At 39.0% G+C, this 17215-nt stretch overlaps 1 protein-coding gene across 1 annotated transcript in view; it reads left to right on the top strand.

Annotated features, from left to right (window-relative positions):
• The window catches only part of LOC136404475 (ryanodine receptor 2-like), a 650806-nt gene that overhangs the window by 148462 nt on the left and 485129 nt on the right, over positions 1-17215 (top strand). Inside the window, exon 2 of the mRNA XM_066383777.1 lies at positions 2269-2388. Within this exon, the coding sequence (XP_066239874.1) occupies positions 2269-2388 (120 nt within the window). The remainder of the gene's footprint in view (positions 1-2268; positions 2389-17215) is intronic.

The following is a 17215-nucleotide window of genomic DNA, read 5'->3' on the forward strand; positions in this document are numbered from 1 at the left end:
AGTTACATGCTGCTCAGATCACAGAGAGCTGAAAACCAGAGGGCTTCGCACTGAGCATAGTGTGTGCTCCAGGTAAACTGACGGGGTTGTAACCATGAGCCCCCACAGAGGAGGGGACCTGTTGGGGATTGCAGGCACGTGCCCCTCACCGTCCTGTCTGCCTGTCCATGGGGACAGCAGTCTCCACACAGTCTCCCTGAGGAGCTCTGCTGTCTGGTCTGCCCCCACAGTGTGTCTAGATGCTTCCTTTTAAAGGAGAATGAAATGTTGAAATATTATATTACCCTAAGAAAAATAGCTAAAAGTAATCATGAAAAACCATTATATTTTATTTATTCTTGAAAAACCTCTGAATTGCAAAATAACAAACTAGTTTTGGCTAATAGAAGTGGAGAGAAAGAAAATGTCACCTTAGTGATAGATTGAATACTTTTAAAAATAAATATTTCTAGCCTGACCAGGCGGTGGCGCAGTGGATAGAGCATCGGACTGGGATGCAGAGAACCCGGGTTCGAGACTCCGAGGTCACCAGCTTGAGCGCGGGCTCATCTGGTTTGAGGAAAAGCCCACCAGCTTGAACCCAAGGTCGCTGGCTCCAGCAAGGGGTTACTTGGTCTGCTGAAGGCCCGCGGTCAAGGCACGTATGAGAGAGCAATCAATGAACAACTAAGGTGTTGCAATGTGCAATGAAAAACTAATGATTGATGCTTCTCATCTCTCCGTTCCTGTCTGTCTGTCCCTGTCTATCCCTCTCTCTGACTCTCTGTCTCTGTAAAAAATAAATAAAATTTAAAAAAAAATAAAAAAATAAAAAAAATAAAAATAAATATTTCTAATGTTATTCCTGTTATTTGATATATTTAAAAGAGAAAGTTGACTTAAATCCCTCTTCATATTACAATTACAGTAATTTTAGACTTGCCATCAAATCATTTAACAGCAAATAGTTTTAGAAAAAAGTCAAAAGCAACACTTAACAATCACTTGAAATGAATAATCAAGTCATAGGTTCACCATCACGGGGTTAGACTGTTTCAGAATTTGCCACTTAGAATCTGTTCAAGTGAGATCCTTTGTTAAAAAAATGAATGGTTGCCTGACCAGGCAGTGGCACAGTAGATAGAGTGTCGACATGGGATGCCAAGGACCCAGGTTCAAAACCCTGAGGTCGCTGGGGTCACCAGCTTGAGCGTGGGATCATAGACATGACTCCATGGTTGCTGGCTTGAGCCCAAGGTCAGTGGCTTGAGCAAGGGGTCAGTGGCTCGCTGGAGCCCCCTGGTCAAGGCACATATGAGAAAGCAATCAATGAACAACTAGAAGTACCACAGCTATGAGTTTCATCCCTCTCTCTTCCTGTCTCTCAATCAGTCAGTCAAGTGATAGCAGTATCTTCCAGTCATAGTCCATTTACTGCCTTTGACATGTCAGTCACCATGTTGAGCAGTGGTTTTCAACCACCCGTCCGCCAGAAATTTTGTGCCTGTCTGTGAAAGAGTTAACCACCCTGATATCGTGTGAAGATTATAAAACCACTGATGTAGGGTTATGTCACCTTGTGGTTTTAAGGATTCATATGTTGCCTGGGTCATCTGACCTGCACCTGGGAAACTAGGGTCCAGCTACTGCTATTTCTGATGTCCCTGCTCTGGCTCCTGCTGCCAAGACTGTCACCGCTTACCATCTTTTTCCTCTGAAGTTTTTTTTTTCCAATCCTGCTGAACCAAATGATTGGAAACCTGATGTTGGAGGCCTGAAGTAGCAGGTCATCTGCATCTCTCTGTACCTTTTTTAGCAACCAGGATCATTTCAGTTTACTATATGCCAATGTGCAGTAGTAAAGATGACCTTTCTGGTCCATTTCAACCCGAAAGTTCTGTTATGGATCTGTTTTCCTGTGTTAATTTTGGAATATGTGCGCTGTTAAAATCTGTTTTATTCTTGATGGCACTTAATGTCCTAGGAATTTATCAAATAATTCTTTGGTGTTTTTGATGAGTGAGACAGTGTGTGAGAGCGATAACGTGGGAGCCTGTATTGTACATGCAGGGGTCAGGATTGATAACGAGGAAACGCCGATGCCTCGAATGGCAGTAAGGGCCCCCCCCCCCTTTCCCCCACTAGAGGAAAAGTGCTCTATGAATTGATCCTGTGGCTTTCTTTTTGGACAATTCTTACCTTTTCCTCTAATGTGTTTGTAATGCACCATTTTAGATCTGGTTCAGACTTAGTTCTGTCGTCTGACTGTGTCTCCTCTTGTCCCTGCAGGATGACGAGGTGGTGCTGCAGTGCACGGCAGCCGCCCACAAGGAGCAGCAGAAACTGTGTTTGGCGGCGGAAGGATTTGGGAACAGACTCTGCTTCCTGGAGTCCACCTCGAATTCCAAGGTGCGGTCAAGCCTTTTGAGGCCGTTCAGATCATGCGGGTTTGCTCGTCACATTGAAGTGGCTTACAGGCACACTAGGCTTTTCTGTGGAACATGTAAACTGAAATGTATATGAAAAATGTGTTTGCTGTTTATTAGGCTGATTTTGAATTGAGCCCCTACTCTTTACAGATAATTCAGATATGATTGTTTGCAAGAATGGCAAAGTCCTTCTCCTGTGATGTTTATATGCCAGCAGACAAGTAAACAAGTAAATAAGTGACATTATTTCAGAACTAAGGGCTACAGGAAGAGCAGAGTAATGAGCAATGAGGCAAGGACTCATCCTACCACGGAGGGCATGGAGGGAAGGCCTTCCTGGGAGGTGACATTGGAGCAGACAGGATTGAAATTAGGGAATGAGCAGTACTAAGTCTGGGATGTACTGGAAAGAGGAACCAGGTAATTCAAGGCCCCTTAGGGGACCTTGAATATGCTTGCAGGGTGTTCAAGGAATAGCTAAGAGACCATAGCGGCTGCAGGGACTTTTGATGGCAGATGAGGTCTCAAAGGGAGCACCTGCCCAGACAAGGTTAGGAGGTGAGGTTTTCCCCCAGAATGAGGGGAGGCCATTAGAAGAGGTGAGTAATGCCATTTCATGTGGATGGTTCAAGGGCTGTGGCTGTCATGTGGATTGGAGGATTGAGAGAAGAGAAGAAGCCAGGAGACAGGTGGGAAGGTGCTTGCAGGCATGATGGGTCCTCAGACCAGAGCTAGGGTTGGTGGGAAAATGGGGCAGGGGATGTACTTTGGGCACTTACAGATGTGCTGATAGAACCAGCTGTGTAGTGTGACAGGGGAGAGAGGAAATGAAGATGTTGGGAGTAGGAAATCAACCTGAAGACAGTCAATTTAATCTTTTGTGTAGCTCTTTTTTGTTTAGAGTCTTGTGACCTGCATGACCTCATTTAACTGTCACAGTGAGAATGTGCATAGTTGTGGCTATCATATCCTTTGCCCAGATGGGGAATTGGAAAGCTAAGAGAGGCCAGGTGTGAGGCTGACATGTTCCAGTGATCAGGAGCAGCCCCATCGGCATGGGCTTTTAATGCTTAGACCTCAGCGTCTAGGCTCCACATTCCTGGTTCTTTCCTTTAAAACACATCCCTCTTTGGTTATTCTGTGAAATAGTGCTGAGTAGTGTCTACATACGGTTTATTTATCATAATGATTTTTTGCCAAGCGACATTATGAACAATGTCATAGTGGGTGGGAAAGCATGATTATAGCCCCGCTTAGGTTTATGGTTAACTTGACAAATGTTCAGCGTTCCTCTTGCAAAAATTATTATGATAAGTATCAGTTGTGAAAATATTCTTCTTTAAAAGAAAATATTGAACATTTCAGTATTTAGCTCTTTCCTGGTGGTCTCTGATGTTTTGCAGTGGCCGGAGCTAGGCAGGCCCTTGGCTGGTTTTGACTTTTTAAGTGACAACGAACACTGACCAGCTGCTGTTCTCTTGGTCTCGTAACTTACTTAGCTGGTTTCCAAAGTGAATGCCCCTTCGGAAGACAATTTGACTTTGGGTGATGAGTATGCAACATAATCAAATGTCAAAATAACCTGGAGATGTTTTCTCTGAACCTATGTACCCTGATTTATCAATGTCATCCCATTAAAATTAATAAAAAAAGAGAATCACATTTAACAAGAGAAAACATGTTATCAATATAATAAAATTTAGATTCAAACAAAACTCTTTCTCTGCACCAAACAAACAAATAAACAAACAAAAAACCAGAATGAATGCCCCCTTATCACATCACCTGGGAAACAGAGAGGCATCCATTTCAGCAACTCTGTTTCCAGCAGGAATACTTGACTAAGTGGTTACTGATGACCTAGTGAACTGACCATTTTAACCATTTTCATTGCTGTCATGCCATCTTATTCTTTACTGGTTTATATGAAAATTTGCAAGTAGGATGAGATATTGAAATTGTTAAGCAGTTGAAGTTCAGTAAACCCAATATGAACTTTTTTTTAAAGTTCTTACAATGTACTTTTCTTTTCCCCATTCAGATTTCTTGAAGGTCCCCCACTTTGTCCATTTTCCTTGTGCCTCCCTTTGAGAACTTTGCCTCTGCTCTCCCCAATGTGTGTGTGTCCTGGATTTTGTCCTGTGGGTGATCTTTTGTCCCATTAAGCCTGTCTCATACAGTCCTTCTTCTGGGCTTCTGGGTTGCTGTTTTCTAAATGCCTTGAGTTGTGAGGGTTTTTTTTTGAGTTGTGAGTTTCTTAATGTTTTGTTTATACTTCCAGTGTATTGCCAGTTGGGCTTAATTTTGTGTCATAGCTTTACCTGACACAAAATTTTTCCTGAGTAATCTTTGTGGTAAACTCTCATTTATATATATAAGCATCTGAATTCCTTGAGGACCAGAGTATATCTCCTTTATTTTCTGATTTCTCAGTACTAAACACAGTATCTTGAACTAGTAAGTCATCCATAAAATTATTAAGTTTGATTACTAAGAATAATAGGTTAATAATAAAAAAATTAAAGAATAAAATAATAAAATAAAGAATAATAATAAAATAAGGAATGATATTAAAATTAAGAATAATAAGTTAGATTATTAAGTTTGAAAGGGAACCACTAGTCTTAGGCCAATTATATTTTTTATAAGATAGCCTTAATTTTCTATAATAAGAGTCAGAATTCTAAATTTCAGTTCATGCTTCAAATACATAAGCTTGGGTACGGATTTGTATCATGTGGATATATCTGGATCTTACTTTCATTGTTATAAAATGGGAGATGGCCTTTTTCTTTCTCAAATTGGCTTCTCCTGCATTTATTATAAAGTTTGGGACAACAGAATTATCATTGACAGTGAGTAGTCAGTCACTGTAAATTATATATATATTCCTGGAAGTTATCCCAGAAATATCTTAAGCTACAGAATCTTTAAATCAAGAGAGGATTTCCTCAGATGACTGGTTCATGCTCCAAATATATTTATTCAGAATGACGTTGGCCTGGAAGAGAATGTTGCTTAATTCCAGCCTAGAGATTTTTCTGCAGAAAATATAAACATTAAATCTGACGATGTTTCTTTTAGTTTATCATCATTCATCCCTACAGGTTTTTACTGTGCACTTTTCATGTGACTGGCTTGTCATTTTTCTTTCTATATTTTTGAAGTGAGAAGTTGGGCTTTTGCTCTTAGGACCCAGTCACATTCAGACAGAGCCACCTTGGGTATTTCTTTTATTATTTTTTGAAATTTTCAATTATAGTTGACATTCAGAATTTATATTAGATTTAGGTGTATAGCATAGTGGTTGCTATTTATAGAATTTATAAAGCGATCCCTCCAGTAAATGTAGTAATGCCCAACACCATACATAGTTACTACATTATAATTGACTATTTCCCCTATGCTATACTTTACACCCCTGGGACTGTTTTGTGATTACCAATCTGTACTTCTTATTACTTCTTTGTTTTTACCCAGCTTTCCAATTTCCTCTTTTAATCAGGAAACCATCAATTTGTTCTCTGTATATATATGACTCTGTCTCTCTTTTATTAGATTCCACATATAAGTGAAATCTGTGGTATTTGTCTTTCTATGTCTGACTTATTTCACTTAGCATGATATCCTCTCTCTAGGTCTATTTATGCTGTTGCAAATGGTAAAATTTCATTCTTTTTTATGACCAGGTAATATTCCAATGAATAAGGTCTACCAGAAAGTTCTGTTTGTTTTTGGAATAAAACAAAATACAAAATTTTCTTACCATCAATAAACTTTATTAAATAATATAATTGTCATTATTATTAATGATTTCTTGCCAGTGTGAGGGCAATTTGTATATCCCACTTTTGAAAAATGTTATATCTTTTGATGCGAAAAATTGAACCAGTGCTTGTTTGATATCTTCTTCATTTTTGAATTTTTTGCCCTTCAAAAAATTTTGTAAGGACAAAAACAAGTGATAGTCGGAGGGTGCTAAGTCCGGGGGATATGGTGGATGCGACAGACATGCTTCTGTAGCATTTCTTCCTTATTGAAATTCGTAAAAATTACAGTGGCAAAAATGAACTTTATCAGTAGCCATGGGCACACTATCGCTTCACACATAAGACTAACGTGAATCAACTTTGTTTTAGTTAATTTGCTATGTCAGTATATATACATTAAGTGATAAAAATAGAGAGGCACACATGCGCCAAATAAGTATGTGCTTACATGTTGAAACTTGTTGTGATAGAAACGGACAGAACTTTCCGGTAGACCTTATATATATTTTTCAAAGCTTCAAATACAACAGTAAATAATTTTGACCATGCTTAAGCCACAAAGAAAATCTCAGTAAATTCCAGAGTAGAAATAATACAAACCTGACTATAATGGAATAAAACTAGAAATTAATTTTGTAAACAAAGATAAAAAGACAAAAATTCCATCTACCTAAAAATGGAAAAGCATAGTTCTATTAAATAAATTTTGGGTCAAAAGAGAAACATCAAATAAAATTGGAGAATCTCTTGAACCTATGAAAAAAATACATGATCTTTTAGAATACATGGGAACTAACTGAGGAAGTTTTCAGAATAAAATTTTTATCTTTAAATGGATATATTAATAAAAGTTTTAAAAATAATTAAACAACCAAAAAGAAAACTAGAAAAAGAATAATATAAGCAAAAGAAAGCAATATGATAGAATTATTAAAGGTAACAAGGAAATTGATGAATTAATTTAAAATTTTATTCTTTGGAGAATAATCGGTAGTCAAACCTTGTTAATCAAGAAAAGAGGAAAAAGCACAAATATTATAATATTTGAAGTTATATAAAGTCAGGAGAGGGATCATTATTAAAACAGGAAAATTTTAGGGACCATTTGCTAAATTAAATGCAAGTGTATTTGAAAATCTTCATAAAATGTATCATTTTTTTCAGAAAAAGTAAGTCTAAATAGAGTAATTATAAGAAAATAAAGTAGTAAACTAATTTCTTGAGAAGAAATGCAAGATCAGAAAACTCTTATTTAAATTATTTGAAAGCATAGCAAAAAGAAGAAAACTTCCAAATTTTATTTTATCAAATGAGTACAACATGGATTACAAAAATCTTAAAAAATTACTTTGGAAAACTGTAACTCAATTTCACTTAATAGTGATACACATATCTGAAATAAAATATTAAAAAAGAAACCAAGGTTGCATTAAAACATGAAATATACATGATGATTGAATGAGTTTTATTCCAGGAATCCAAGAGTGGCTCAATCCCCCAAACTCCAGAAATGTAAGTTTTCATATGAATAGAGCTCTGCAGGAAAAAAAAATTATTTGGACATCTCTGAATTAAGGACAAGTTACTTGACAAAATTCGAAGCCTATTTGTTTAAAAAATTAATAAGAATTGATGGATAGTTTCTTAACATTATTTTACACATAAACACACACATGCACTTTAGTTTAAGATTCAGCACCTATTTATAGGAAAGATGAGTGGCTAGAATTAGGTATAACTTAAAAGAGGATGTTTGGTATTTCTGCTGGGCATGTGTGTGCTGGAGGTAATTAGACATGGAGACTTCGTTTGGATATGAAGAGTTAAGCTATCCCTTGTTGCAGGTGATTTGATTATACGTATCATATATGTAAGAATCCCAAAAGAGTCCATGGAAAAACTATTGGAAAAATTAGATTTATGAGAGAAATCCACAAAGTAATTGGTTGTATGATCAGTGTATCATCAGCCTTCATATCATATATATATACCAGTTAGAAAGTATATTGAAACATACACATATATGGAATGACATTGGCACACACACGCACGCACACACAAATTCAAGTTTACTTTAAGTTAGAAAGGGGATCAGCAATGGTCGTAGGCAAATTATTTGTCATTAGTCATAAAATAATTTATTAAGAAAGAAAATTTATCGAAAACAAAAGGATTCTTGTTTAATGACCTTTGTGCTACAAGAATAGTCTTCTGGTGTTAGTCTTTGTGGACACGGGACAGAGCAAGTAAGAGGGTTTTTAAGATTTGTTTCAGCCCAGCACTTCATTGATTATGTATTTCTGAGACTGGTTCATATCTACTGTATGTATTAAACAAGACTTGACTCTTATCAGGCTTCCAAACAAAAAAGTGTGCCTTAAGATAGAAAAATATGAGCTCTTCCTGTTTCTTCCAGTTTCTACAACATTACTTTAATTAAAAGTATTTCCTCCCATAATGGAACATGACAGAGCAATATTTTATCTTCAGTGACTTTTCATTTCAGGGTCTTATTCACCACCATAAATAATGCATTAGGGTATTAATGATGCATAATAGTTGTGATATTCTAGATGAACTGCTCTTCTTATTCAAGTGAGAATTATTGAATAGTAAAAATGTCAGTATAAGATAAATGCTGGATGATACAAGAATCGCTTTTAAAATAAACTTTATGGAACATTTTAAATAAGAGATGCTTGTTTCTTAGTATGTTCCCCTAACAATTAATTGAATGAGTAAAACATAATTATATGGAGAATAAATATTAAATATTTTTGTTGTTCTGTTCACTTTATTTACTTTCTTGCAAAGAATTTTGGGGAGGGGGCAATCTGGAAGAAAAGAAAGACCAGTGTGATTGGGAAAAAAACCAACCTTCAGTAGCCATATTTGCTTCTCAAAATTTTTGTGCATTAGTTACTATATTATTTCCTTGCTGATACTTTGAAAGAAAAATCAAGTGGCTGGTGGGTGTGGCAGAAAGGAGATAGCCTAATGATGAATGAATGCCCAGTCTAGAAAGGGTAAGTGATTGCACACTTAAAATTCTGATAGGACACAAGAGTTTTAAGAAAATGTCGTTGGCGGATTATTATATATTGGCCAGAATGGAATTGTTTGTTAAATTATAACCTATTTGTTGTGTGGAAACAATGTTTCTTAGTGTTTGAAACATGCATGGATGCTTCTGCCCAGTCAGAAAAGGGTGGTGGTACAATAGGACAAAGATGACACAATTGAAATCCCCCAAATAGGAAGCATTTTATGAAATATGAGAATACTACAGCTCTGATACATATTCGTGTGAGCTAAAGACTCATTCTTGGAATATTTTAAAGATTTAAAAGAATTCTCATGGTTGTGAAATATGAGCTTCTGATTTCCCATTGTGTTTTGTGACATGACATGAAAATTCAAAACACTGAAATCTGAGAATGGAAAATAATCTAAAATCTGGAAGCAGTGTCCCGTTATTTATACGGTAGATGGAACCAGTGGGAGAAAGACCCACCTGAAGTTTACGAGGTTTACCCCAAACATTGTGGAAAAATTGACAGACATGTTAATCCATGTCATCTCCTGTCCTCTGAACAAGGGGCTGTTGGTTATGAAAGTCAAATGAATAGCAGTGTTCTTATATGTACTTCCTACACCTCTGTCTCATGGCTCAGACTCCCACCAGTACCCTGGAATCGGTAGGCAAGGGGCTGGCGATGACCTATTGTATTTTGGAGATGTAGTTCTCACAAATAAGAACTAAGGACACATGCAGAGATAAGGGCATTGTGGGGAAAGCAGGTGGAAACTGCGACTTTGATTCTGGAACATTTGCTGGGGTGACAGAGCAGATCCTGGCATGTGGGGGTAGGAGGAGCGGCCAATTCAGATGCTCAGACTGGGGGAAGCAGTGACCGCAAACACTGAGCAGTGCAGCAGGCCACACTCTGCCCCACTTTCCAGCTCTGAGGGTGCAATGACCCATTGCTCATCAGACATGGCCACAGCACAGGATGGTCAACACAGGGGTGGGCATACTCTTCTTGTAAAAAGCCGGATAATAAATACTTTAGGCTTCCTGGGGCATATGTTCTTTTGTTACAACTCAACTGTGACCTTGACATTGACATGAAAACAGCCAGACAGTGTACAAACTGGTGAACATGGCTCTGTTCCCCAAAACTGTACTTATGGACACTGAAATTTGACTTTTATGATTGCATGTGACATAAAACTTTATTTATTCTTCTTATGATATTTTTTTTCAGCCATTAAAAGTGTAGCTGGTGCCTGACCAGGTGGTGGCGCAGTAGATAGAGAATCAGACTGGGATGCGGAGGACCCAGGTTCGAGACCCCGAGGTCGCCAGCTTGAGCATGGGCTCATCTGGTTTGATCAAAGCTCACCAGCTTGGACCCAAGGTCGCTGGCTCGAGCAAGGGGTTACTCGGTCTGCTGCAGCCCCACGGGCAAGGCACATATGAGAAAGCAATCAATTAACAACTAAGGTGTCACAATGAAAAACTGATGATTGATGCTTCTCATCTCTCTCCATTCCTGTCTGTCCTTATCTATCCCTCTCTCTGACTCTGTCTCTGTCCCTATAAAAAAAAAGGGTAGCTGGTGCACTGTATAGAAACAGGCATTGGGCAACATGACAGGGTGTGTCTGTCCCTGGTGTAATGGATGGGAAATAGTATATTCTTAAAGGAGCAGCTAGAGCAAACACAGTAGGCCTGCCTGTGGGTTAGATGTAGAGAGAGAGAGAGTACTTCTGGCTGGAGCTCTTAGTGACGCTTGAGGAAGGTGGATGCATGGCATTTGGGTGGGGCTCCTGGATGGATGGATAGTCATTAACAAGTTAATGAATGTGTTTGATGTACGAATGAGTGAAAGACTAAAGGAGTAAAATAATGTAGATAAACAGAGTGTAATATGGAGGGAAGCACTTCATAAAAAGGACGAGGACAAAGAGACCAGAGAAGCATTTGTCCCTGACTGGGAATTCCCAGGTGTCCTGTTGGGGGCAGGGTGGGCCTTCACCACAAGGAACCAGCACAGGTGTGTTTGACAGAGATGTAGAACACTGGACAGCATTGTTTCACGTTCTACCACCAGCAAAGGTAAACAAAGCTGGACGCTGGTTAAAGTGCGCAGGACAGATTTTAATCTTTAATGTACTATTGCAGCAGGGGAGAGAGTCCAGTGTGAACTGACCTGCACTTTGATTTGTACACAGGTGACTGGGTGTTTGAAAGGGAGAGTGATGGAGTAGGGAGGAGGTGGGTAGAGGGTCTTGTAGAGTGAGGGATGTGAAAAAATTAGCAAGTGTTGGTCCCTGTAAGTGTGACAAGGCCAGCTGTGTTGGTCAGTTGGCAGTTATCAGAAGTTAGGATTTATCCTCGTAGGAGACTGGGGGACAGAAGCCCCACCCTTCCCAGTGATAATATTTTAAAGGATGAATTTAAGGTCCTTGAGAAAGACATTCCTGAGTTGTTGGAGGTACAGGTACATCTCAAAGGGCAAGAGAAGAATTCACAATTATAGGGTGTCTTTAGAAAATGGTCTAAGAAGGGGTGGTCAGGGGCCTGTAATTAGGTGTTGGCTAAACGAACACCAAGTTCTTTCAACAGCCTTGAACTTTCTTAGACAGCATTCAGCGGTGCTGGGGTTATCCTAGGGATGTGCTTTGGGCTGTTAGAAACTGTTAGTGTTTGTTCACGTCTTTTAATGTGAGGGGGAGAGGATAAAAATCATTTGCATTGAGTTTATAATTTTTACAAACTGAAGTTGAGGCCTAGTCAAGAAGAAGGTTCAGAGGGGCCTGGCTAGAGTTCGCTCAAGAAGCAAGACTTTGTTATTACTTACCTATTTATACATTTAAACTTCAATAAACTTCCCCGGAGGTGTGAACGGTCTAGCATTGACTTTGCTGCAGGCTCTATTTTCTCTCTTCCTGGAACACCCTTGCACAATCTTCACCAGAAGGAAGCCTTTCCATGCTTTAGGGAAAGGCTTCAGGGAGCCTCCTTTGTGAAGCCCTCCTGCATTTCTGTGCATCTCCCTTCTCCCTGCAAAAGTTACTGTCTCCCTCCAGCTCTTCTTTCTCCCTCCTTCCTTCCCTCCCCCACATCCTCCTTTCCTCCTTCCATCCTTTTTTCTCCTTTTCTCCCTCTTTTCCTCCCTTCTTTTCTCCCATTCTTCCTCTGTCTCTCTTTCGGGCAAAATAAATTCTTACACTGTGCTTCGTGGTGCAGAATCACGTGTTCCTTTATGTCTACTTTTTGAAATTCTTATGAAATAATGATCATAGACAAACTTGGAGGCAGAGACAGCATCTCATTCATGGTATGTTTTTGAAAGAAACAGATGATTAATAAATGTTGGTTAATTTTAGCTGATTTTCCTTCTTTGGAATAATGATTTAATATTGATCTATGTAGTTTGGCAGTTAACCAATTCATTTGGCTTTTTAAAAAAATCCTACTGTACTTTCTAAAGACTGCAGTCTTCTTGCTCCAAGAAATTAATGTATTGTCTTTAATGTTACCAGAATAAATATTCATATTTGGGGCTATAATAATGCTTAATCCTATAAAGATGGATAACAGACTTGGTACAATGCATTTTCAGTACTAATTCATTTACTACGTTATGAATTTTTGTTAGTATACTCATATATAATAAATTTTTGTTAGTATACTCATATATAATTTAAATATTCACATGCTTTACTAAAAAAATAAAATCATATGTAGTTGACCAAGTTGATGAAGAATAAAATGCTAAGATCATTTTTTTTAGTCAGCATAATTCTCTGGCATAGAAATATTTTAATTTTACACATTGTTTACAGTAAGTAATAAAGAACTTTGCTTTTTTTTTTTTTTTTTTGTATTTTTCTGAATTGAGAAGCAGGGAGGCAGAGAGACAGACTTCCACATGTGCCCAACTGGGATCCACGCAGCATGCCCACTAGGGGGCGATGCTCTGCCCATCTGGGCTGTTGCTCATTTGCAACGGAAGCCATTCTAGCACCTGAGGAGGAGCCCGTGGAGCCATCCTCAGAGCCTGGGCCAACTTTGCTCCAATGGAGCCTTGACTGTGGAAGGGGAAGAGAGAGATACAGAGAGAAGAGAGGGGGAAGGGCGGAGAAGCAGATGGCACTTCTCCTGTGTGCCCTGGCTGGGAATTGAACCCGGGACATCCACATGCTGGGCCGACACTCTACCACTGAGCCAGCTGGCCAGGGCCAAGAACTTTGTATTTTTATTTATTTTGTTTAAATTATAGATCAGGAAGCATCACTTATAAAATGCTTAGCATACATTTTACTACTAAAATGTCCTCTTTTTCTTAAAAAAAAAAACAACTTAAAATCATGCCCACACTGGAGAGAAAAGAACAGAAAACAGCCAGGGGACAGCACAAGACATTCACGTAATCAAATCCGCCAGAGGCTCATTCAGCGTGGGCAAGGCTCCCTCTCCAGGAGAGGCATCATCTCCGAGGCGGCAGCCAGGCAGCTCTCAGAATTGCGGTGGACTCTTAAGTAGGTGTGGAGGTTGGCTGTGGGGGTGTATTTGTGACCTGTGCTGAACTTGAAGGTAGGAGGCCAGGATGAGGCTGAAGGTGAGAACGAGGACAGCACTAGGAGGAGGACAGGCTCGGTCAGAGTCAGAGAGGCCAGGGAGGAGAGTGTTGTTAGTGGGAAGGAGTGATGGTCAGTGTAGTGTGTGCAGCAGGAGTCTGGGGGATGACAAGTGGGAAGAGGAAAGGGGTATGTTCAGAATGGCCTTTGGAGAACTCACAGGAGCTGTTTCAACATTGTGCTTAGATTCAAAAACATCTTGGTGAAGGAGGCAAATAACATGAGATGATCGCCAACATTAGTTATTTGGGCGACACACATTAAAACCAGTGAATACATTGCCTGCATACTGAAACGCCTGAGACTAAAGACACATACACCAAGGGTTGGCAGTCCTGAGAGAAGCCATGCTCCCACACGCTACCGGCAGTGCGAGATGTGTGGTCACATGGGAAAAAAGTTGCTTGCAAGGTTCAGCATAAACTCTTGACACAGTTCCCCAAGTCACTGCCAGCTGTTCATCCCAGAGTTCTTACCCACACTGCTGCACAGTCTTGTACTCCTGTTTGGAGCAGCTTTACTCCTAATAGCCAGAGACTGGTAACAACCCAAATTGTCAGCTGACAAAGGAACACTACTTAGTAATGGAGAGAATGGACTGTTAATCTGTAAAACAACTTAGATGTAACTCAAGAGCACTAAGTGAAATGACAGAAGCAAGATACTCTAGGACTACTTGCTGAATGATTACATTCATAAGAAATTATAGAAAGACCAAGGTACAGTGACAAGCAGACCACTGGTTATCAGTGGCTGGGGAGGAGGTGAGGATTTATAGCAGAGACAAGCAAACATTGTCATTCTATAAAATAGAAGGACATGTTCTATTTCATGATTGTGATGTTGGTTAATGATTGTAAACAAGTGTTAAAACTCACTAAGTTGTCTATGTATTAATGGTGAGTTTTATTGCACTAAATCATATAAAAGTAAAGCTGATTTTTAAAAAACAAAGTCCACATGGCTAAGCAAAATAAATGAATGTTTTATAACATTAAAATGAAAGACTTCTGAATATCAACAAATACCATGAAAAAATAAATGAGCCTCAGATAGGGAGAAGATATTTTTACCCTAGAAGATTTATTTTTGCATCAAGAATTGATAAAATGTTACTATCAATAACAAGCTATATAAAGAACTTCTACAGACAAATAAATAAGAAAGACTATCCAGTTTAAAATATGCAGAAGGTTTGAAGAAGTACTTCATAGAAAACTCAATGGCTTTGCAATATTTAGAAAGATGCTCAAGACCATTAGTAATAAGGGATGTGCAACTTAAAGTCACAATCTGATTCTTGTGCATGGATTGGCAAAAGTTGATGAATGCTGCAATGTCAAAACTGGAAAAGATATGGACCAGTGGAGATTTTCATACATTCCTGTTAGGATTGTAAACTGATTCACTTCTTTGAAGAGCAATATAATTATATATAATAATGTTTAATGTGTAATACTTGGGACTTAGCAAATTCACTCCAAGAAATAAGCCTGGCCTGGACTGACTTTTGCATGTGCTCATGAAATATGTACATACATACAGGAGTGGGCAAAAGTAGTTTACATTTGTGAGTCTGTGAAAACACAGAGTTTATTCTTGTAGTATTCTTTATTAATTATTGTCTTATTTTCCATAGGAACAACTGTAAACCTACTTTTGCCCACCCCATATTTATTTCTGCAGTTTTGTAATAGCAAAAACAAACACAACACTGCTACACATCTATTGATTTGTGAAATCCAAAACTCTGACAACACCAAATGCTGGCGAGGATGAGGAGCACAGGAACTCTAATTCATTGTTGGTGAGAACACAACATGGTGCAGTCACTTTGGAAGACCATTTAGTGCCTTCTTACAAAATAAAACATAACAAGCCAGCAGCTGTGCTCCAAGGTATTTACCCAAATGAGTTAAAAATGTATATGCATGCAAAATGCACACAGATATTTGTTGCAGCTTTATTGATAATTGTCAAAACCTGGAAGCTACCTTGATGTCCTTCAATAGGTGAATGGATAAATAAACTTGGGTCCATTCAGTCAATGGAATATTATTATAAAGAAATGAGCTATTAAGCCATGAAAAGACATAGAAGAGTGATGTCAAAGGAAAGACAAAGTGAGAGATCCCCTTGATCTCTCCTCTTGAAATTTCAACCACTTGAACAGCTATAACTCAGCAAAGGAATCCCGGTGGGTGCACAGGCACACCTGAAAAATATCTGCACTGAAGCAACTAATGGTGGGTAGGGAGTTGGGGGTGAGGTGGGGAGGCGAAAGATAAGGACACAGCCCACAATCAAGCCCTTGGGACGGAGCTCTGGAGAAGGAAGGCACCCCTTGTGTCTGGGTGTCCTCCTGCGGGGAGGAGGGGAGAGATTTGGAAGGGGTTGGCATTCTCAGGAGGGAGAGACTAGAGTGGTGCTGAGTGCAGGGACAGGGCGGAAGACGAGACTCTGGGACACTGCAGTTCTCTGCAGTCTGTCTGCCACCCATACTTTGGACAGAGAAACAGACACATGAAGTGCCACACCCCCCCCAGCCTCCCAACACTCACCTCTCTTTACCCTTGGTGTTGGGGTGCAGGGTGCCTCTGTGGCATACCCTGGAACTAACTCTGCAAAACCAATATTTCATCTGAGGAACGGGAGCATTCTCTGTCTGGTCCCCAGGTATGTCAGGGTGCAGGGGAGTAATGCAGAGGCCCATGGTCACCTTTGTTAAGAGGAAGAACAAAGAAGGTAACAAGGTCAACAGCAGCCAGTATCCTGGTGGGTGTTAGCCTAGGGATTTCACAAAAGCAAAATTTATAATCCACCGCCACCTAATGGAGAATAATGGAAAAGCTTCTTGGAAGTAAATTATTAAGAAAGAACCACTCATAAATGCCTAGACACAAAAGGAGTCCATCGAATACCATGAATAGCTAAGAGACACAGTGCAGAAAGAAAATGAAAAATCTCCAGAAAGCGATCTTAAACACATGGAAACTTGGGGTATAAGCGACACAGAATTCAAAATTGAAGTTTTGAAAATATTCAGTGAGATGTGAGAAAACACTGATAGGCAATTTAATGCATTTGGAAAACAAATTAATGAACAAAACGAGTACTTGACCAAAGAGGTTGAAACTTAAACAATCAAACAAATGAACAGAAGTAAAGAAACCTACAAAAATGTGGAAATTAAACAACACTATCAGAAATGACTAAATCAAAAAAGAAAGGCATAAGTCAAAAGATATATAGAAACAAACAAGAATGACAACATGACATATCTAAACTTTGTATCATTCACAGACCTATCTCAAAAAACAAGAGAAATCCCCAGTAAACAACCAAACATCACATATCAAAGAACTGGAAAGAGAATAACAAATGTAA

The sequence above is a fragment of the Saccopteryx leptura genome, chromosome 1 (genome assembly GCF_036850995.1).
Source record: "Saccopteryx leptura isolate mSacLep1 chromosome 1, mSacLep1_pri_phased_curated, whole genome shotgun sequence".
NCBI classification, from domain to species: domain Eukaryota; kingdom Metazoa; phylum Chordata; class Mammalia; order Chiroptera; family Emballonuridae; genus Saccopteryx; species Saccopteryx leptura.